This window comes from Octodon degus, unplaced genomic scaffold, assembly GCF_000260255.1.
Source record: "Octodon degus isolate 3935 unplaced genomic scaffold, OctDeg1.0 scaffold00229, whole genome shotgun sequence".
NCBI classification, from domain to species: domain Eukaryota; kingdom Metazoa; phylum Chordata; class Mammalia; order Rodentia; family Octodontidae; genus Octodon; species Octodon degus.
In genome coordinates, this window is record NW_004524805.1 from 672,463 (window position 1) to 696,612 (window position 24,150).

Genomic DNA, 24,150 nt, shown 5'->3' on the forward strand with positions numbered 1-24,150 from the left:
AAACCCTATGAAGAAAAACAATATCCATTGTTTTGGTTCAGTTTGAAATCTAGTTATTTCTTTTAGAATGAAATTGGGGAAACTGATAAAAATAATTCAAGAAAAGCAGTTTTATGTCATGATATTATAAAACACTCCTAAGACGATGATTTTTTTCCCTGAACCAATTAACAATTAAATGTTGTGCTGGGGTACAAGTTTTATTTTCTGCTGTATGAACTTTAAAAAAAGCCACAAAATTCACATTAGAATATAAGTTTTTAATTTTTATAAATAACTTATCTGTTACAAAGATAGTTTACCCAGCTAAATCACAAAACCATCAACTCAAGATATTCAAATTACATTTTATTAATAAAACAAGTAAAAACTGATTTATCAATCTTCACATAGAACTGCAGATGAAGCTGAAAAACAAGGTCTATTTTTAAAACAAAATGTATCAAATATAAGGACCTTTGGGTTTCTGTCTAGTTATCTAGGATTGTCATATTTCTTTTCATTTACATAATGCAAAGCCTGGCACCCAAGGCTTTGACATTCATAGAGATCACCTGTAGCAATCCCGTTTCTTTAAAACACTGTCATTTGCATATATTTTTAGTGGGTGACGGTCCACATTATTTCCTATCTTTCGTCATATGTCAGCACTTCCCTTAGCCCCATTCTACGCACTGCTATATAATTTCATAATTCTTTTTAAATGCATACTGTTATTTTTCTTGATTTCATTTAGTTATATACATTCCTGATCATCTGAATATTTTCCTTACAAAAATATATCATCAACGCAGAGATGCTTGAGGTTGCTTCAGTGTTCAAGTTTGCTTGCTTTTTTTTTTCCAGCTTTTCTTCAGTTGTCCTAAATATGACTTTGTTTTATAAATACACGATACTGCCACCAAGTCAGGTTTAGAAACAGATTGTCCCAACAGTAAAGCATTTAAACTTTTTAAAAAAATGGCGGTATTGCTAATATTGCTGGTGGTTTTGAAACTGTACTTTCCCCAAAATAATCTCTTGTGAAAATTCTGTGGGACACCACGCAGATGAAGCAAACGCTGTCAATGGGGTAAAAATATCTTTTAGGCTTCCAAATGGAAGACAAGAGACTGTTGTGCCGCCCACTGCTCAAGTGAACGATCTACCCACATAATTCTTGCTTTATTTTCTGCAATTCATTGTGCAGCATTTGTATATCTTCACAGAACATTGGTACCCATGAGGGCAAAGAACAGAATAAGTAGAGGAAAGTTACTTTGTGCATAGTTTCATTTCATTAATGCTTTTTTATTTTTATGGCATTATTTCTTTCAGGTAAGGCTTAAAAGGGACATGATCGTGCTTAATCACTAAAAGAAAATTAGTTAACAAAAGGCTATTACACTATACATACAGAAATATAAGAAAATAATAAGAAATCACTTAAAGCAGACTTGAGAGATCTGTACAGTAGGAAAAGCTTTGGGGTATTTCACTGTATGTTTGTACAAAAGATGCATGCTGCTCTCCGTTTACCTTCAGGTCCTAGATGCTGCTTCACAGAGACATTTTCAGGGAAGACAAAGACAAGGCCAAGAGTACCACAGATTTGTGAAGTTCTTCCCCTATCCATTGGCACTTTGTAGAGGCAAACAGTTTTTAAATAGTTACACCTTGTTCCTTCTCTTTGTGTATGTAGTGTTTCACTGAAAGCTTTTTTTTTTTTTTTTTTTTTTAAAGCTACTGTCCTATTCCTTCCTCCTGTCAAAATTCAGTAGTGACAGGAGGGGAAAAAAGCACTGGGAACACCTAGGCATTAACATAGTGAGAATCATCCATAATGGGATAATAGTAACACTGTACATGGTTAGGCAGCAGGCAACCAAGTCTTTCAGCAGATTACCTTTCATGTGATGAATTTCAACTGCCCATGACATTATACTGAGGTATTATTAGCTCTGTGGGCTGACATTTGACATTAGCACAACACCATCTTGCCACACCTTCAATCTGACAAAATCCTATGTAGCAGTGAAACTTTCCCCCGATGGCAGATTGATTTCTTAAACTTTTGATGTGGTTTTAGTGAAGACATAGGGGTTTCTGGCTCAGAAATGCCGTGGCATCTCACATTGTTCACAGCGGATTAAGGCTGGATGGTTCAAAAAAGTACAGGCAGTGCAATTCCACTGAGCCCCCTCATCATCTTCTATGTCTTGAGTCTTTGGTGTTTTGATGGTGGACCTCTGATCTGTAAGGAAGCATACAAATATTTTAGCAGTAAAAATCAGTGAAGTGTGACCAATCACTGCCAACTCTAAATAGCATTTGCACTGTGCAGCACAAAGCACCCTGTTAACCAAAGGAAGCAACTACCTGAAATGGACACACATGCTTGACCATCATCAGCCTACATGCTGGGGAAGAGCAAGCAAGCATAAGGCACTTGTAGCCCTCCTTAAGGGAAGAAACACTACCATTGGAGAAGGCCACTCCAGTGCCTCTGCCTTTTAGCAGAAGAGAGGATATCGAATTGCAAACATTTCTGTCACTTAGATTGTGAAAAGATGTTTTACTGAAAAACAATCCTGCAAGTGTATTTAAGTCTTGAGAGCTTCATTTTCCACCAAAATAGTGTTTATGTTTGTTTTTAAAACTATGAATGAAGTTTCTATTAAATGTTCTTGCTAAAGTTAAATCCTAAAAAAGAACACAAAAAAGAAAACTAATTTCTAAAGTTTTAACTACATCTTAACAACAGACCCTGAAGAAGTAAATCAGTATAAAAAAACTTCGTATTTTATTTTTTAAAATCACTAGTGTGGTAGAAGAGAAAGCACAGTGGATAGCCTTTTCACTCTTTCAAATGTTTTCTTTGTTGTACAGAAGCTTTTTAGTTTGATGAAGTCCCAGTTGTCAAATTTTGCTCTTGTTGCCATATCCAAAAAAACCATTGTCCAGAACAATGTCATGGAAGCTTCATCTTATGTTTTCTTCTAGTTTTATGCTTTCACATTTATGTTTAAATCTTTAATCCTTTTTGAGATGGTTTTTTTATATGGCGTGTCGTAATAAAGGTTCTATTTCATCCGTATCCATGTAGATATTCAATTTTCCCAGTATCACTAAATAAACTGTCATCTCCCATCATGGTCTTTGGTACCTTGGTCAATAAGTTGACCACAGATACATGCATTTATTTTTGGCTCTCTATTCTGTATCGACTTTTATGATGGTACAATATTGTTTTAATTACTGTGAGTTTGGAATATATTCTGAAATAATGAGTATAACCAGCTTTGTTCTTACTCAAGAGTACTTTGGTTATATAGGGTCTTTCATAGCTTCATTTGACTTTTCTCTTTCTATAAGGAAAGCTACTGAGATTTAAAAAAATTGTGTGTATGTGTGTTACAGGGTCTCACTATGCAGCTCAGACTCAATAGTGATCAACTGTGTGCCACCATGCCCAGTTTAAGTGGCCAGCTCGGCTCAGGTTGGCATGGCATGTGGCACTGGGGATTGAACATGGGTCCTTGTGCTTGCCAGGCAGGTGCTTAGACCGCCAAGCTATCTCCCTTGCCCACTACTGAGATTCTGATAGTGACTGCATAGGCTCTGTAGATCACTTGAGTAACTGACATTTGAAAAATACTACCTTCTCCAGGTCAGGAACACAGAAGTATTTTCATTAATCTTTTGTTAATTTCTCTTTATCAATGTTTTACAATTTTGATGTACCAGTCTTCTACCTATTTACTCTGAAGCATTTTATTTTATTTATTTATTTTTTTTTCCGGAACCAGGGATTGAACTCAGGCCCTTGTCCTTGCCAGGCAAGCACTTATTCTATTGAGCCATCTCTCTGGCCCCTCATTTTATTCTTTTTGTTGCTACTGTTAGTGGAACATTTTTCTTGATCTTGATCTCCTTTTTGTTTAGTTTAGCTCACTGCATATAGAAACAATTGGCTTATTATGATTTTGTATCCTGTAACTTCACTAAACTCTTTTATCAGTTTTACTTTTTTCTTTTATCAGTTTTAACAGTTTTTTACTTTTTGAGTCTTTAGGGTTTTCTATATAGAAAGCAATCTTCCTCTGTTGATGGGAAATCATTGTAAGAACCCTAGTGAAACTCTACAGACTACACTTGGCGTGACTGGCATCTAGATGTCCCCCCCAAAGTCTCATGTGGCCTTAGGGCTTTTTTTGAGGAGGCTGAATCTGGAGTGTGTGACTGACTGGTTGTGCTATGCTGGGATAGAGTATGGGTGGGTAACCGCTGGTTTAGTCCACTGACTGGATTGATAACACTAATCTGAGTAGACTACACATAAGAGACACAAAGAGACTTGTTGCTTTTACTGCCTTTGCCACTATGAATGCTGCCTCTCTGACATGTGCCCCCTGCCTTAGAACCAGATGGTCATGGACTGAAACCTCCACAAACTGTGAGCTAAATAAACCTTTCTTACTTTAATTTTGTGAGTCAGGTATTTTGTCTCAGCAAGGAGAAAAGACAGTGCTGACTCCTATATGTACTATGATTTTTCCTTTATTTACATAGAGGATTAACAACAAAACAATACTTACACTATGAAAAAGTTATTTAAAACTTATAATTTATTTCTGGAATTTTCAATTTACTATTTTCAGGTTGTGGTTGATTACAAATAATACCAAGAAAAGCAAAATGGCAGAGAGCTTACTGCGTAACTGTGTCTTCTGTAAACAGTATTTTATTTTCTCTTTTCTGACCTCAGGGGCTTTGCCGGATAGCTCAGTTGTTTAAAGCGCCACTTGGGGAAATGCAGCCAGGTGCCTAGGACCATGGTTCAATTCCCAGCTCCAGGAGCTGCACTAAACCTGCCCTTAAGGCAGTATGAAATAGCTAAAAACAAAACAAAACAAAACCAAACAAAACAACACAACACAAAAACTCCTTATCAAATTTTAGGGACTGGGGAGATGGCTCAGTAGAATAAATGCCTACCTGGCAAGCGCAGGGTCCTGAGCTCAATCCCCAGTACTGGGGAAAAAAAATTTTTTTTTTCTTACGACCTGCCGGCTAGCTCAGTTAAGTGCCTGCTCATGCAAACACAGTCAGGCACAGGATACTGGGGTTGGAGTTCCAGCTCCACCTGCCTTACCAGACTTCCCCTTAAGGCAGCTTGAGCTAGCAAAACAAAAACAAAAACAAAAACGAAAACAAAAAAAAAAGCTTCGCTGATCTCAATGTCTTCTCTTTTCTTGTTTAATTCCTCTGGTTAGCACTTTGTACTATATTGATTTTTTTTTTTTTTTTTTATTTTTTATACAGGATCTTGCTATGTAGTTTAGGCTGGCTTTGCATTTATTACATACCCTAGGCTGGTTTTGAACTCTCCGCAATCCTCCTGGCTCAGCCTCCAGAGTGCTGGGATTACAAGCATGTACCATCACACCAGACTGGTCTTTGTACTACAATGGAGACTACTCACAAGGCCAAGGTAGGGGAAGCTAAGTTCAAACAGCTTAAGCAACTTATATAAAAGGCTGGGCATGTACTGCTTGGTATCCCCTGGCCTTCCCTGCCTTGTACCAGGTTTTAGAGGGCGAGTTTTCAGCTATCTGCCATTAATGAGGATATTATCCATGTGGCATTTATTATGTTGACCTTATTAATTCCATTTATCCCTATTTTGTTGAGTGTTTTAACCATGAATAGATGTTAAACTTTGTCAAAATGTCTTTATGCACCTAATGAGATAATCACATGTGTTTTCCCATTGGTTCTACCACACTGATGGATCCACATATATCAAACCATTCTTGTTTCCTTGGGATAAATCTCACTTGGTCATAGTGAATGATCTTTTTAGTGTATAGAATTCAGTTTGGGATTACTTTAATGCAAACACATGTATCTTTGCTTATTTTTTTTAAACTTAATTTTTTTTCTGTATTTTAGAGTGTTCACGATTTCACTACTAGATCAGACTCGTGGTGATTCTCCAGTTTACATCCTCCCAAGTGCTGGGATTATAGGCATACGCCACCATGCTCAGTCTCAATTGTCAGCTCAGTGTGCCCTGGGGGTGGAGCCGGCATGGCAGGCCCGGGGATCAAACCTGCGGCCCTTGTGCCTGCTTGCAGGTGCTTTAGTCTGCTGAGCTGTTCTACTGGCCTATAGTTTTCCTTACTTGTAAATAGCTTTGTCTGGTTTTGGTTGCTAGGTAATGCTGGCTTTATAGACTGAGTTTCGAAGTGCCCCTTCTCTGTGGAAAATAATGACTGAACTATTTTTGGAATGTTTGGCAGAATTCATTTATGAAGCCATCTGGTCCATGGTCTTTCTTTGTTGGGATATTTTTCCTTACTGATTCAATCTCCTTATTTATTACTGATACATTTGAGTTTCCTATTTCTTGATTGAGTCTTAATAGGCTGTATGATTCTAGAAATTCATCCATTTCTTCTATGTTATTCCCTTTTTGGGGCATATAACTGTTCCTACTAGTTTCTCTTGATTTATTTTCTCTTTCAGCTCTGTTTTTTAAATCTGTCTAGCTAAGGGTTTGTCTATTTTATTTATTTATTTTTACAGTACCACGAATTGAACTCAGGACTTTGAACATGCCAGACAGGAACTTATGCCACTGAGCTGTCTCCTCAGCCCCATTTTATCTTTTCAAAAAAAGAAAAAAAAAACAAAACAAAACTAAGTTTTGTTGACTTTTCTACTGTTTAAAAATTAATCTGGGGACTGGGGAGATGGCTCAGTAGAATAAGTGCTTCCCTGGCAAGCGCAAGGGCCTGAGTTCAATCCCTGGTTCCACAAAACAACAACAACAACAACAACAACACCCCAAAAAAACCCTGATTTTCTTTTTTTGAGACAAGGTCTCACTATTAGTTCAGGTTGGTCTTGTATTCACTATGTACCCCAGCTGGCCTTGAACTCACAGCAATTCTCCAGCCTCAGTCTCTACAGTTGCTAGGATTATAGGTGTGAATCACCATGCCTGGCCCTATCTGATTTACTTTTTTTAAAAATGTATTTGGTATAAGGTCTTACTACGCAGCTCCAAGTCATAGTGATCCTCCTGTTTTCAGGCTCCCCAGCACTGGGATTTACAGGCATGCACTACCACGCCCAATCTCGGTGACCAGCTCAGCTCGCCTGGAGGTGGGGCCAGTGACGAATGTGGTGCCAGGGATTGAACCTGGTCCCTGTGCTTGCCTATCTTGCTGGACCTAGATTTACTTATGCTCCATTCTTTATTATGTCCTTTCTTCTACTAACTTTGGGTTTAGTTTAATTGATATAATTCCTTAAGGTATAAATTAGGTTATTTGAGATATTTCTTATTTTTATCTTTTTACTTTTTTTGGCGGAACCAGGGATTGAACTCAGGCCCTTGCACTTGCCAAGCAAGCACTTATTCTACTGAGCTATCTCCCCAGCCTCCCAGATACTTCTTTTTAACACAGGCATTCATCATTATAAACTTACCTTTCTGTATCGTGTCTGCTTCATTTCATGGAATTTAGAATGTTGTTTTTCAAAAGATATTTTAAAGTTTCCTTATCTTTTACCCAAACACCCAATGGATATTCAAAACTAAGTTTCCATTCATTTTTCTGGTTTTCCTGTTATGTTGATTTCTAGTTCATTCTACTATGGTCAAAAAAGATATCTGGAATGATCCAGATCATCTTAAATTTGTTAAGAATTTGTTTTGTGAAGATAAGATCTGTTTTAGAGAATGTTTCATGTGTACTTGAGAAGAACATGCATTCCTTTGTTGTTGGGTAGACAGTTCTGTATATGTCTATCTTCCTATTGACCTTTTTTCATGCATATGCTTAAATGTAAAAAACTACTGCCATATAAAATGATCGTTAGTCATGGTTTTAGTTAGCATTTACATGAAATATCTTTTCATCCCTTCAACTTGCAGACTGAGCATACCTTTAAAATGAGTCTATTTAAACAGGGTGTGGTGGTACACATCTGTAACCAACACTGGGGAAGCTGAGGCTGGATGATCATTGTGAGTTTGAGGTCAGCCTTGTTATGGGATGATTTGCTTTTTCTTTCTGTCATATTGAGCATTGAATCCAGGGGCTTCACCCTGAACTACATACCCAACCCTTCTGAGTTTATTTTAGAATTTTCAAAAAGGATTTCCACTAAATCACTAAATTGCCCAGGCCTGAAGTTGGAACCCTCCTGGTTCAATTTTACAGAGTGCTAGGATATAGGTATGTTCTACTATACGTGGATATGGCTTTTTAAAATAGTGGTTTATTTTGATTATTTTCTGTGTTATTACATTTTTTTGTGTGTGCTTAACTTAAGGCTTATATATCTTTTAGCTATGTCCTATCTTAGGTCGATAATAACTTCAATTGCACACTTTCACCTCTAATCTACCACATTTTGACTAGATGTCCAGTAACTTTTTTTTACAGTTTAACTCTCTAGTTAAAAGTAAATTACATACCTTGGTTACAGTGCTATTATTAACCTGCAGCTCTATATTTACCTTCACTAGTTCGCTCTAGGCCCTTAACTCAATTTCTATACATGTTTTATTGCCTTAGCTCAAAACACAGACATATTCTGACATGTCTTAATCTGGTGTATATATATTCTGAGAATATCAGTGACACAGAATGATAATAGGTAACACTTTCTGAATATTTATTTGGAATCCAGCATATTTTGACTATTTAAGAGTTACATATAAACTAAACCAGAATATGCATGAAAAAATAAACTTTCTAAAGTATCTTATCACTTTGTTAAAATTTTAAAAAATTTGTTTTGAAACCAAGACTAGCTATCTTGGGAGTATACAGTCATTTGTAAAGTCACACATTTTACTTTTAAAAAGATGAATACATTATACTTTTGTATCCTCCCAAATCCCCAGCATGTAAATCAAACTAAACATCTTTCTAATGAATCCATCTAAGAATGCCAAAGTTTGAAGTACTTCTAGAGTGGAAATTTGCTAAAAATAAAAATTCTCTATGATTTTGCTTTAAAAAATGTAACAGTTTTCACACTTAATGGATACACTAACCTTTGGGTTTTGGTGGCACAGGACCTACAAATCCAATATTGTCATAAAAGTTATGAATAGCGCTGGGATTAAAATGTGGTCCTGAAATATATAAAAAGTAAATATATCAATGTTTATAGCTCAAAAATACTTTTTAAAAAACGCAAGCATTTCTTTCTAAAAATACTAGAGTATAAACAGAAGAAATGCTCTCCCAAGTTCACCTCTAATCTCAAATTACAGGTAAGATCTCAAAAACATTTCGAAGTATAGGTATAATATAGTATTCATAAAGTGAAGTAAATGGTAAATTGGGGAAGATGTCAAATTAATGCCAGTAAGAGAGAATTAGAAGCAGACTCCTATTCTATTTGACAAATTAACTTAATAAAATTTCGTAATTTAAAAATGAATATGAAATTATCAAATCTTGGCATTAGCAACTACATCACTTGGACCAAGGAAGTACAAAAACATTGTGCTAATGTGATATATTGATTGGTTTAAGAACTATAATTTTTAGAAAAGCAGTAATTTTTTTTTTTTTCTTCTCTCCAAAGTTTAAACTGTGGCAGTTTTCTGTGAATGTTTCAAGATAAATAGCTTACCAACATTTTAAAAGGAATTTAAATAAAATTCACCTTAGTGGATGTTGGAACACACTCAAAAGTGTGATTCAGGACTTCCTTTTTTTATTCATTTCCTTCCTTTTCCTATCTTTTCAACTTTATTTCTAACATTTTTCAAACTTCAGAATTACACTTAGATAATACAAATTGCTTTAGTTTTCTAAGGAACTGAATTAAATTACAAACATTTTTTACTATAATACAAATTACTGCTTGTTATTAAATATAAAAAACCTTATCACTGTCCAAAGAATAACCATACTTTTGTATTCTTCTCTAAAACAGTGCCATTGAAATATAAGGCCACAATTCTTGAAATGTAAAAGGAAAAAAGGAAAAGTTAGATGAATACACATCTACATTAGTAAATATTGTATAAAAAGTTCTATATAAACAATATATTGAAGCAGTACATCTGACTATGAAGCTAGCCATACTAATTGTTGTCTGTTCCTAAACATGTGATTAAAATGGTATGAAGGATATATAAAATATGTGAAGTTATGCCTGAACCAAGTACACAGCTAATTTGGGTAGGAGGAAGAGACAGTTCCTCATACCATTTGGCTTCAAAGCCAAAAATCTTGAGACAGTAAGATTATGACTGATAAATCTGTTTTCAGCCACAGGAAGAGCTGGCAGATTAATTCAATTAATTTCAGCTGAGTATGCACTGAACTTTACCTCGGGCTTGAAAAAGATCAATTTCTTTGGTTAAGCAGTCAATGTCAATCTGTAGTTGTCTATTACAACTTCTCAACTGCTGCATTTCTTCAAGCTGAAAAATAATTCCATGTAAGAAAGATTTGCATTGAATTCTCACGTCATTAGTTATGAAAGAAGAGTTTGGCAGGGGAAGATATGGTCAGAAAAACAGGTATGAGTTAAGTATTTACAGAAACTAGATCCAGTTTTTACACTATGGCAGACAGCCTATTCTCTACTCAAGCACAGAGGTCATGACAGTTAAATAAGACTTACTGAAGGTATTTGGGATATGGAATTTGATCTTTTCAGGCGCCTTCGAGTTAGATTATTTTCCATCTCATTGACCTCAGATTTTAGTTTATCCAGCTTTTTCTTTTGAATCTCAAGTTCTCTTTGAAGTCGTTCCATTCTGGCCTTCTGGTGTACCAACAAAGCTGCAACACATATTAGTAAACGTGAGGACCCACTCACTTTAGTCAACTAACGTTAAAGGAGACTTGAAAAAGGAAAATAAGGGAGTATTTCTGTGGTAAATAAGAGTTTTCTAAGAATCCCAAAGCTACGTTAAAAGAAAATACTGTAAAGTTAAACATTCACAATTTCTGCAATTTGTTTTAATTAAGCAAATGTTACTGACTTTAAAGTTTTTTAGGGTTTAAATTCATTTTCTGGCAAACAGTATTTTTTGCCTATTTTCTCTCTTTTTTTTTTTGTATTTTAGGGAAGGGTCTACAGGGTGTTCAGGGTCCCACTACTATACTGGACTTGTAGTGATTTTCCTGTTTACAATCTCCCAAGAGCTGGAGAGATTGTAAACAGGAAAATCACTACAAGTCCAGTATAGTAGTGGGACAAGCATGCGCCACCACACTCAGTCTCAATTAGTAGAGTACAAGCATGCGCCACCACACTCAGTCTCAATTGCCATCTCAGCACACCCTGGGGTGGGGCCCACATGGCAGGCCCGGGGATTGAACCCCTGGCCCCTGCACCTGCATGCAGGCACTTTAATCCGCTGAGCTATTTGGCCAGGCCCACCTATTACTTTTCTGAAGGTTCCAGTCTAGTTAATTAACCTACTACCCACTATAATCCACATTTCATCCCGTATTAAAAGAATAAAAAGAATCAAAGACAATATGACTAACCTAGAGGCCAAAGGGAGGAAATACAGGAAAAAAATAGAAACTCAACAAAACACCCTAACAGGAATAATTCCGAATATATATTAGTAATCACAATAAATACAACATAATTAGATACATTTACTTATATACAACATCAATGATGATTTAAAAAATTTAGCAACATCCTATTAAGAAACACATTCCAAATATAATCCACTAACCCATTCTTTTAGTGAGTCTGTTAACTGTGTCAATTTGAGTAAGAAAAACCCAACTAAATTGGATCAGCATAGTTCTGGGTGTGGCTAAGGGATTTACTGAAAACAGAAAACCCAACCTAAGTGTGAGTGACAGCAACCAATAGGCTTGCCACCTGAGTGTGATAACAGGGAAATGAAGAAGGAAGGCTTGATTCTGTTTTTTTCTGAGGAGCTTCAGTCTTTACCACCTTCTGCCTTGGACATCATTTCCTGGCTTCTGGTAAAGACCTGTTAGCCTTCCATCAGAGACCCTTTGGCCTCTTGATACGGACTGGCAGGGGACATGACAGACTTCAAATGGCACCTTTGGATCTAAAGTGCACAGACACACCTCTTGTACTCTTTCATATCTGACTCCGCAGGTGCATCATCTGCATTGTAAGCTAATCTTATAAATTCTTACACATTCGTGTATCTTGCATTAAATTTGTTTCTCTAGTAAGCACTGACTGATACAGAGCCTACTAAGAGTCAGGAATTTTGCAAGTGACTTAGGAAGTCAGTGAACAAAACACCTCCTTTTCTGGAGCTTACAAGACAATGGTGGAGAGAAACTGGGACAGAAGAGGAGGGCAAGAACAAAATTCTGAGCCAGTGGTCATTAAAACTACGGCCACTGGGCCAAAATGGCCTGTTGTATAAATAAAGTTTTACTGAAATACAGCCTTGCTCATTTATTTGTCTATAGCTATTTTCATGTTTCAACAGCACAGTTGAGTAGTTATGATGAAACAATGTGACCTATAAAATCTAAAATGAGTTACCAAATGGCTCTGTATCAGACTGTATAAAGCTTTTTGATTATATTAAGGATTCTGAATTAAATGGGGACCCATCTCAGCACAGAAAAGTTCATCTGAAAATGAGTGAAGTTACTATAAATATCTTGTGTATTCTCAGAGGCACAAAGTAATAGCAGCCACTTGGCTGGTAGCACCTGAAGACTACGTGAAAGAAGGAAATGAGAAAATCCAGAACCAATTAGGTTCTGACTCAATTGACTTGACTCTTTACACTTAACACTTTGATAGAAAAAAAAGGTACTCCATTTCTGGGTATAAACATTATTTATTTCAGTTCTTTTTCAGATCAGGAGATATACATAAAAAAGACAGCCTCAGAAACATAAATAGAACCATATTCAGGGATAACCTAAATGCTGGAATTACTTGACAAGAAAGAATACCTATCATTAATATGTTAACAGATCTAACTGAAAAAGTGGACAACATGCAGAAATAGATGGAAAATTTTAGCAGGCAGAAATTACAAGTGAGTCAAATGCAGGAAATCAATAATATAGGATGAAAGATAAAGAATTTCTTAGGCTATCAGCACACTGGACACAGAAAGATCAGTGACCTTGAAGACAGAAAATCATACAAATTAAACAAAGAAAATGGTAGAAAACAGTAACGAATTAATGAGTTGTAGGGCAGTATCTTTTAAACAGCATGATGTGATAGAGACAAATACAAGGAATAAAAATATTTGAGGCAATAATGGCCAAAAATTTTCCAAAACTACTGAAACAACAAATCACAGGTCCAAGAAGTCCAGAGATTTCCAAATAGTATTAAAACACTATATACACATCACAGTCAAACTGCTCAAAACCAAAGATAGAGAAAAAAATTTTAGGGAGCTAGAGAAATTTTAATGTAGATATACAGTGAAAAAAGAAAGCCAGTCAGAAAAAAAGAGAATAGACTTTAAGGTTCAACATGTTATAAGATCAAAGGTTCTTAATAACAAAAAGGAAAAATACTAGTAGACGACTTTCATTTTATACAGAAAATCCTAGAAGATGCTCTATATTCCAATGAATGCACCATGAGAGCATACACACACACACACACACACACACACACACACACACACACACACATTCCAGGATTCTCTCAGCCAAACACTCTACTAGTAAAGATCCCAATCTGATCTTTCTTCATGTTTCTATCAAAATAGGAAAATAAGCTGGATGGCTGAGCATCTGAGAAGGTCAATTAGTAGGAACAGCTTTCAATATGGTGCAAAAACATATAATTCAAAGATTTAGAATCAAAGGAGCCACAGCTGCTGAGTGTATGGCCCTGAGACGTTTTTAAAGTTAGACATAGTTTTTCAGAAAAAAATGAAATATTGCATTCTTGGTAATTTATACAGAAAGTTGTTTGGTAGTGACTGAAGGAGCCATTGTATGACTAGGATTCTAAAGTTTAAAAACATAAATATACTTACAATTTAAGAGGTTTTTTTTTTTTTTAAAAAAATCATGTTATTTATTTTATTTATTTATTTATTTGGTACAGAGTCTTGCTATGCAGCTTGGACTTGCAGTGATCCTCCTGTCTCAGCCTCCCCAGCACTGGGATTACAGGCATGGACCATCATGACCAGTATCAGTGGCCAGCACAGGGCCTCTGGGATTCTGGGGACCGAAACTGGGTCCTTACTCTTGTCAGGCAGGCACTTAGAGTGCTGAGTTATGTCTTCAGTCCTTAAGATGTATTTCTTTCTAATTTAAACAAAATTTTACTTGTAATAACTACGTTCTTTAGAAGTGACATATTTGGTCTATTACTTAGATCTCGCAGGTATGTCTTCTAGTTATAAACAATCTTTAAAAAGGTTGAAAAATAGTAAGAAAGAACTATCTCTATTTCTTACCAATTCTTTATGTTTATCTTTAGTTGACTTTTCAATTATGCTTTGGAATTTTTAGGTAGTCACCTGAGGAGAAAAAAAGGTCAAAATTTCTAAAAATCACTAAAAATTCAGTTAGGGCTAAATTAGCTGGCTTAGGTTTCTATAAATTTAACTTTTGCTATATAAAATAGTTCTAAATACGTGTACATTATGAAACAATGCTGTTATCTGATCTTGAAGGATAATTACAGAAAACTTTTTTCTTTTCTTCTTACCAACTTCCACTAAGTGGAGTGGTGAACAGACAGCAAAAACATGGCAATTATACCTGCAGGTCCAAAGGAATGGAATGGATGGAAGGCTTTCAAATTGATTTGTCTATCTGGAGGCTAGGAATTTTCACCTGTTTTGGAAAATAATTTTGATCAGGGACTTGACTAAATTATTTATACTGGCTGTTTTTTGTTTTGACATACAAGCCATTTTAAACAAAATCATATCAACTCCACATAAAAAAAATTAGAATCATGCACAACTTAGTAAAATAGTGTTTTGTTACATAGACTTCAGGGAAGGAAATTTTTTCTTTCATTCCTGTATTTTTTTTTTTTTTTGGTTCCTCGAATGCCTTCACTTTTGGCCAGCGGGAGAGGTGTGAGGTTCGAACTCCAGCAACCTGAGGCTGACAGCTTTGTGGAAGCAGCCACTTAAAGGCCTGAGCTAGGGCCAGGCCCCCCCTGTATTTTTTTTTACATACAAATTAATACTGACTTAAAAAGTTAAGTTATAAAGATTCAATTATATTATCCAGGTTAACACAGCATTATACTTAAAATTTTTTTCTGTCTCCAAAAAGTTCATGAAAATGAGAGCAATATAAATGGGTACAACTAACGATAAAGAAGAAAGTAATTATGGGAAGTAGAATTCAATGAATTTCTAGAACACTAAAGCTGATGAAACTACAAAGACTAATGAAGAGGAGAAAAAGTTGTGGTCTCACGGACAGCTGCCATGGGCTGAAGAAACCAGAAGTTCTTGACTTTGGATAATGCATAAACAACAGGAGAAAGAAGCAAGGAATAAGACAGAAAACAGCAGCGAAATTAGGTAACTAGAATGGTCAACTTCTCTTCATATTGAAGAGAAAGTCAGGCTGCATACAGATGAATATTTATTTTTAAGCCCCTTGTCCTCAACACCTTTCCCATTCTGGCCTTCACACTAGAACATGAGGTGGGGATGGTGCACTGTTCTCTTACAGCAACTGACTGAACCTATTCATTAAAAGCAAAGCTTGCCAAGTAGTGAGTCTCATTTTCAGACACAGGGCTTTCAGCTAGTCTTCACTATATTTCTTGAGTATGAACCATTAGCCAAGCATTACCTCTCATCTGACACACAAGGAAACTGGGTAAACATTGAGCAAAACTAAACCTAAATTAAGTGGAAATAATTCTGGTGAGATGAGAATTTACATTCTAACTAACATCATTAAGAGACCAGACAATACTGTATTAATAAAGCAGCAAACTGAACATCAGAAAACTAGCTATAAGAAATTAAAGCACTGAAATGAAAATTTCATACATGAACTGGAACAAATACTAAGAAAAATCTCCTAAAATGTAACATAGACATATAAGGAGGTACAATATACTGAGGATATGAGAATGGGAAAGAAAGAAAAAAAGTTGGTGTAGTAGTTGTTCTGTGTATGTAACTTAAAATTTTGTTTTCTTGTGGTGCTGCGGATTGAACCTAGGGCCTTTTCCATGCTAGGCAAGTACTCTATTGTTGAGCTATACCCTCAGGTCAGAAGTTACAGAAAATGTGGAAACCAGTGTGATCAGAACAGAATTTTATAGAGCCAAGGAGAAATAGTGGTCTTTAAACTGGAGGTGTCTACTTAAAGTGCAGGGCAAGGATAACCACACACATACATAAAAAGACCTATTTCCAGGTACACTACTGTAAAACTGAAGATTACTACATAAAAAAGGAAGATCTTAAGATTATTTTCTGAAAAAAAAATAGGTCATATACAAAGGTATAAGAACCATATTGACAAAAGATTTCCTCAGTTATTTGGGATTCTCAGTGATGTTCTATGAAAAAAACTATTTTCATCCAAGATTTCTGTAATAAACTAAAATGTATGAGGGTACTTTCTGACTTTAAGGACTCAGAAGAGAACTACTCTCTCAAGCCTTTTATATGAGAAGATGTTCTAGCAAACTGAAGGCATAAGTCAAGAAGATAACAGAAAACCCAAGAATGGTAATAATGAGAAAAGAAACTCCAAGTTCATGGCCATGCTTTAGCCTAGCAAATGACTAACTAGTCAATAGTAGAAAAATATATATTGAGGGGCAGGGGAGAAGGCTCAGTGGAATAAGTGCTTCCTTGGCAAGCGCAAGGGCCTGAATTCAATCCCCGGTTCCACCAAAAACAGAAAACAAAAACAAACAAACAAAAAAACATATATATATGGAATGTACTGGAAAAAAGGAATAAAGACAAAGCTATCTCAAGTAACTTTAATATAGATAAACAACTTGGCTCTGTAACAAACACACCTATTATATGTGTGACTTAAGTTTCAGCTTTATAATCAACTTGCAGACAAAGCCAATATATAACTGCTATTGTCCGAACACTTGTGCTCCTCCAAATTTATATGCTGAAACATAATTCCCGTTTTAGTGACATTAACATGCATGGCTTTTGGAAAGTGATTAGGTCAGGAGGGATTGCACATCCTCCTGAATGGGATTAACATCCTTTTCAAAGAGATCTGATAACACTTAGTTTTCCTGTCCTTGTCTACCACACGAGGATACAGTTTACTTTGAAGTACTTTTTAAAGGGGTATTTAATTAACACTATGAGTAAAATATGAAGGACAAAAAGTTAAGGAAACTTTAAGAGCTTACATGTAGATTATAGTCACTAAATAATATGTATTAAATGTTAAATAATGATAACTTGACTTTTAAAGCATAGAATAAAAATACTAATTGAAGTCTTTATTATATATTTTTTATTTTTTTGGCGGAACCGCGGAATGAACTCAGGCCCTTGTGCTTGCCAGGCAATCACTTATTCTACTAATTCTACTGAGTCATCTCCCCGGCTCCTTAAGTCTAAGAATAGACTAACATATAATAAAAACTTGAGATTTAGGGAGCCTGCCCCTTAGCTCAGTCCTTTAAGTGGCTGCTTCAACAAAGCCATCAGGCTCAGGTGGCTGTGCTTGAATCCCCACAACTCAAGCCAGCCAAAACTGTCCTGAAGGCATTTGGAGAAAAAAAAATTCCTTAAAAAAACTTGAGATTTAAAGTGACAAGGTGTTTAGCTTTAATGTTTTTCAATTATCAAGATTTAACTCATTATGAAATATGGCAAGACTTTTAGGTTGCTGATACTGGATATAGGTGGCTTTTTTATATGCCTGTTCTACAAAAGAAATAATACATAGTGTTTAACATCTCAAACATACATTAAGTTTTCTAAACTTATCTATCTTATCTTTCTAAGAAATGAAAACAAGCAGGTACTATAGTCAGGGGAAAAATAATTTAATACTTTTTAATTCCTCTTTAAGTACAAATTAAGTTAATGGATAAAAGTAATTTAAGCATGCTATTCCCTCTTGTGGTTAAGATAACTGAGGTCTGTAGAGAAGTACCTCTTCTTTTACCTCTCCTCTCCTCTTTCAGGCATTCTAGATGCTTTACAAAGAAAGTTTAGTTTTGGGCCAACTTTGTCAGTTTCTCATGAATGACAGAGATGAACGTTACTTAGTTTAATCTGAAGCTAGAAAAACATACTTGAAGTATGATACAGTGTTAGCTTTAATAATTTTAGGCACTCTATAAATAATGCCCAGTTCTCCAGAAGCTTTAAAAACAAAAAACATGAATCAAATATGCTTATTAAAAAAATCTGTGCCACTGTAAAACGTACTAGGCATTAACAGATACAAAAATTTTAGGTTTACTTTAAAAGGGGGGGGCGGTGGACTTTGCTATTGAAAATTATAGTTCAGTGATGGAATACTGCATAGCTTATACAAGATCTTGGGCTCAATTCTCAGTACCAGTAAAAAAATAAAGGGTACTTATTTCAGTGTCTTAAACTTTTTCTGTCTTGACTTTATATTCCTAAATGCTTAAGTCATGCTGAATCATTGTATCTAAGAAAGTATCTGAGATTCTAAAATATATGCAAAATTTTCTAGACTTAAATTTGCTGGCAGCAGGTATCATATTTACTTTTATTTAGTATTTTAGTAAAGGGTCTACGGGTGCTGAGGGTCTCACTACTAGATCAGACTCTCATAGTGATCCACTAGTTTACAGCTTCCGAAGAGCTGGCATTACCAGCCTGTGCTACCATGCCCAGTCTCAACTGCAGTCTCAGCTGCCCCAGGGTCAGGGCTGGCTTTGCAGGGCCCCTGTGCCTGCTTGCAGGCACTTTAATCTGCTGAGTTATTTGGCCGGCCCTCATATTTACTTTATACACCAATGTATTACTAGTTATTGGGTGATTAAATCACAAGATTCTAAGGCAGAAATTCCTCTTCAAAACAAAATTCCTTTTTTTCATGTATTTTGCCATTTTAAAGAACAAGCTAAAGGCAAATATTTTAACAGTGCTACAATTGGGTCTCTAGTTTGGTGAGCAAATGTCTTAGGAAGGCGGGCTGGGGAGATGGCTCAGTGGAATAAGCGCTTCCCTGGCAAGCACAAGGGCCTGAGTTCAATCCCCGGTTCCGCAAAAAAAAAAAAAGTCTTAGGAAGGATGCTTAATCGCTGCAACAACAACAACAATTATTGTTAATTTGGTACAAGGTCTCACTATGAAGCTTGGACTTGGATCCTCCTATCTCAGCCTCCCCAGCGCTGGAATTATAGGCATGTGCCACCATGCCCAGTCTTGGTGGCCGACTCAGTGTGTCCAGGTGTGGGGTCAGCATGGCATGCTGTGCTGGGGATTGAACCCTGGTCCCTCCACTTACCTAATCAGACACACAGTCCACTGAGCTATCTCACCAGCCCTTTGTAATTATTTTGAAGACATTTAAGTTACTCATACATTAATAAGAAATGACTGTTAGCCACTTTAACAGAACTGGTATGGCTTCTGCAAGGTAGTAATTTGCTGGTACTTTTTTGCATAGAATTAAGAGTTTTCATATAATGTTAGTAAAATATAGATATTATTTAAAACTACTTTGGAGATCAGTAATTTTTAGTTTAGCAAAGTTTATAGATTAAAAGGGGCCATGGTAGCTAGTTTTAATTTTGTGATGGATGCTGCAAGAAACCAGTTCAAAGTGGTTTGAAGAGGCATCACTACAATTAAAGAGAAAACACAGCACAGTTTCTGTTGTTTCTTCAAAATCTTGGAGAGCCAGCCAAATAGCTCAGCGGATTAAAGTGCCTGCAGGCAGGTGCAGGGGCTGGGGGTTCAATCCCCTGGCCTGCAGTATGGGCCCCACCCATGGGGCATGTTGCCCTGGCAATTGAGACTGAGCGTGGTGGCATGTGCCTGTAATCCCAGCTCTTAGGAGGCTATAAACAGGCAGATCACATTGAGAGTCTGATCTAGTAGTGAGACCTTGAACACCCTGCAGACCCTTCCCTAAAATTAAAAAAAAAAAAAAATCTTGGGATAGGAACGATTTTCTAAGTAAGACATACAAAAAAACCAGAAGCCCTAAGGAATGGCTTGATGCACAATTTCAATTTTGAGAAAAACCTACTGTTTATGAAGTCACTGGTTATCTTTGGTGAGAACTTGTTATCATACACCCTTTAATTCTATTTACATTACAAATTACGTCTGTAGAAAAATAATGCAATCTATCAGAATATCAGGTAACTCTCTCAAACAGTCAATATCAACCAGCTTGAGCAAAATGGGACTCAGGTACCAATTTTAAAGCTTACTACGAAGAAATATAATTAAGACAGTATTAATAGTGGCATACGGAACACTGATCAATGGAAAAGAGAACCCAGAAATTACACATATGTCACTGATGGTCAACTGATTTCTCTTTCAAGGGTGCCAAAAATCAAATTGGGAAGTTAGGTCATTTTAAACAGTGTTGGAATACCTGGGAAGTCACATGGGAAGTGATAAGGATGGATCTTTAATTTTTGCCATTATGTAAAAATTAACTCAGATTAAAGACCAATACGAGAGCTGAAGCTGGAATTATGGATTAATTTCTATGACCTTGTATCTGTAGACTGAGTCTTAGATAAAACACAAAAAGTATGAACAACAAAAATATACAAATGGGACTTCTACAAATTAAAACTTTTGGGCTTAAAGGAAACCATCAAGAAAATGAAGAAAACTCACAGAACAGGAGAAACTTGCAAATTATGTGTAGAACTGACTTTCAGAATTTATAAAACCTCACACAACTCAATAAAGACAAATAACCCTTCTTTAAAAAGAGATAAAAGATGTAAATGGATGCTTTTCCAAAGAAAATATACAATGAATAGGCACATAAAAGGATGCTTGAGAGCATTAGCTATTCAGAGAAATGCAAATTAAAATCACAATGCAGTATGTACATCACAGGCACTAGGAAGACAAGAATCCACAAAGTCAGGTAACAGCAAACACTGCTGAGAATGTGGAGAAATCAGACCCCTGATACACTGCTAGTGGGAATGCAAAATTGTGCAGGCCCCCTGGAAAAGTGTGACAATTCCTCAGTGGTAAGATATAGGATTACTGCATGATATAGCAATTTTACTTCTGAGTATATATTGAAGAGAAATAAATACACCCATCCATAAAAAGCTTGTACACAAATGTTTATGGCAGCATTATTCCTAACAGCCAAAAGACAGAAAAAAAAACCCTCAAAATTCTCAAGTGACAAATAAGTAAAATGCAAGTTATCTATACAATAGCAAAATTGGCTACAAGACAATTAAATATTTACTACAAGATGAACATTTAAGTGAAAAAAGCTGGTCACAAAAGATCATAGTGTATATGACTTCATTTATATGATGTGACTATATAAATCTATATAGATTCAAGAAATAGACTAGAAGTTACCTACCACTGACGGTGGTGCTGAGGATAGGGAAGAGCTTCTGTGTATAGGGTGTTAGAAGCATTCTACCAGGAGCTGTGGGTAGGACTATGCATATCAGTCTTTACTAAATACCATGGAATTGTAGGTTACAAGTGAGTGAACTGTATGGTGTATTCTTTATACCTCAATAAAGCTATTAAAATGACCAAAATGAAAAATAACAAATTTGAAAATGCTGAAATCCAAGTCATAAGATTTATCAATATTACCATAGTTAAAGTATATTAAGGTATGTCAGACATACTGTACAGTATACAGGCATACAGTCTGCCAGAAAAGTATACATTAGGAAAAGAACTCATATAAATATTTTGTAATAAATCGTAAGATTAATACAAGTTACCTTTGGCTTCTACAATTACAAGAGGTGCTCACAGCTCCAAAGTGGAAGCTCACTAGCTTCCAGACATTTATTAGTATGAACTAAAATGTACTTACATTTTGTTGGCAGACTGCACATATACACTGTCCCTTGCAATCTATGGGAGATGGGTTCCAGGATGCACATGCCCTACCAAAATCCAAGGATACTTAAGTCCCTGATATAAAATGGTATAATATTTGCATGTACCTATGAATATCCTTCTATATATTTCAAATTGTCTTTAGATCATTTGTAATACATAATACAAACTAAATACCATGTAGCAGTTATACTATGTTGTTAGTAAATGACAAGGGAAAATTCTACATATGTGTAGTACAGACAATAACCACAGGCCTAATTTTCTTTTTTTTTTTTGCGAAACCAGGGATTGAACTCAAGCCCTTGTGCTTGCCAAGCATGCACTTATTCTACTAGGCCATCTGCCCAGGCACTAATTTTCAATCTGCAGCTGGATGAATCCACAAATGTGGAAGGCATAGATATGAAGTCAACTGATTGCATAATTCCACAATCCCACACAGTGTGTTTACATATACCCATATAAGTATAGTGTGTTCACACTAAATAGGTGTGCATGTGTATGTCTATATACGTAGGTATTTGTGCAACTATGAATGAACATGAAGGATTAAAAATGTTAATAGAGATCAGCTCTGATAGTTAAATAGTGGGAGGGCTGGGCCCAGGTTGGACATATAACTCTTTTTTGTCAAACTTTCTCTTTCCCAAGTACATTATTTTCATAATGCTTGTTAATATACTGGTTTTATAACTTAAGAAATAACTTGTTACTAGGTAAAGCTCCCCTCAAATGAAATGTCTTATCTTAGAAAGGCGCCTGTTTCTCACAAGTATTTAAGTAGAGAGGGTTGATACTTGATAGGGATCCTGAAGGATTACATGCTATTCAGTAAGTAGACTGGATAACTTCTCATGTAGAGGTCCACGTGACCTTAAAATCTCTTCTAATACACAGTTTACCACAATTTTAAAAAGCAGTTATACTTTAAGACTGGGGAGAATAGGCAACAGGGCTAATCTGAAAAAAAAAAAAATCCTTAAATAGTTTAATGTGAACTTTTTTTTTGAGATAGTCTTGCAGTTCAGGCTGGCCTTGAACTCACTTATGTAGCTGAGGCTGGTCTCCAATACAGTGATCCTCCTGTCTCACCCTCCCGAGTGTGAGATTACAGGTGTACACCACCACACTTGGCTACATCAACTGTAATTACCTAGATGATGCCCACAGTTTTTTACTTGCATTTCTATTTTAGGTTCAAAGTCAGGGTTAATAGTTAATAGTATGATGGGACCACAAATATAACTGGGGAAAATGGTATTAAGAATATTTATGATTTTGAGCTGGGTATAGAGGTACATGCCTACAATCCAAGTACTCAGGAAGATAAAAGAAGAGGATCGTTGTAAGTTTGAGATCAGATTGGGCTACAAAGTGAACTCAAGGCTAGCCTGAATTGTATGAAACTCTGTCTCAAAATGACAAAAAAAACAAAAAAAAACCCCAAAAAACAAAGCAAAAACAAAACAAAACAAAAAAACAAAAAACCCAAAAAACAAAAAACAAAACAAAACAAAAATTTAATGAGAAATCATTTTTGGCAGTTGTGTTGGTTTGCTAAAGATCCCTGGCTTTTGTAACAAAATACAGAAAAATAGGCCTTCTTTTTTCTACCATGAAAATTGGTCTGAATGAGTACAGCACTTTGTTCTCCACACCTGTAAAAGTTGGCAGTGCTATAAAATGCATGCCATTATGAATGGAAGAGGACCCTAGAAAGTCTTGGAATACAGTAAATGATGAAGAACTTTGGTACTTTTCAACAGTCAGTCAGGCAGCTTGAATCCTGTGAGAGGGGGGTCACTATTTGATGGGTGACAGTAATACTGATAAGCAATTTTGTTTCTGTATTTGTTTTCCTTAACAGGCAAGAAGTCTTTGTCATATCTGGAAAGTTTACACTTAAAATTCTCTTCAGCATTGTTTTCTATTTGACACTCATTTTTGTCTTTTGACTTTTGTGTAATACTTTTTTTTTTTGGCAGAACTGGGGATTGAACTCAGGCCCTTGCGCTTGCCAGGGGAGCGCTTATTCCATTGAGCCATCTCCCCCGCCCCATTTGTGTAATACTTTTAAGGACTCAAGTTTAATTTACGTCCTTTAAGACGGTAGTGTTGGTAACAATTTTGGGCTTAGGGCT

The 24,150-nt window shown here is 35.9% G+C and overlaps 1 protein-coding gene across 4 annotated transcripts in view; it reads right to left on the minus strand.

Annotated features, from left to right (window-relative positions):
- Positions 1-245: 245 nt before the first annotated feature.
- The window catches only part of Tab2 (TGF-beta activated kinase 1/MAP3K7 binding protein 2), an 89,651-nt gene continuing 65,746 nt past the window's right edge, over positions 246-24,150 (minus strand). For 2 of the 4 annotated variants that reach the window (XM_023705774.1, XM_023705773.1), the window contains 4 exons: positions 10,648-10,808; positions 10,351-10,444; positions 9,059-9,139; positions 246-2,233 (listed from right to left, as the gene is read on the minus strand). In XM_023705774.1, the coding sequence (XP_023561542.1) occupies positions 2,091-2,233; positions 9,059-9,139; positions 10,351-10,444; positions 10,648-10,808 (479 nt within the window). In that variant the 3' untranslated portion in view covers positions 246-2,090. The remainder of the gene's footprint in view (positions 2,234-9,058; positions 9,140-10,350; positions 10,445-10,647; positions 10,809-24,150) is intronic. The other 2 variants (XM_023705775.1, XM_023705776.1) reach the window with 2 other exon arrangements.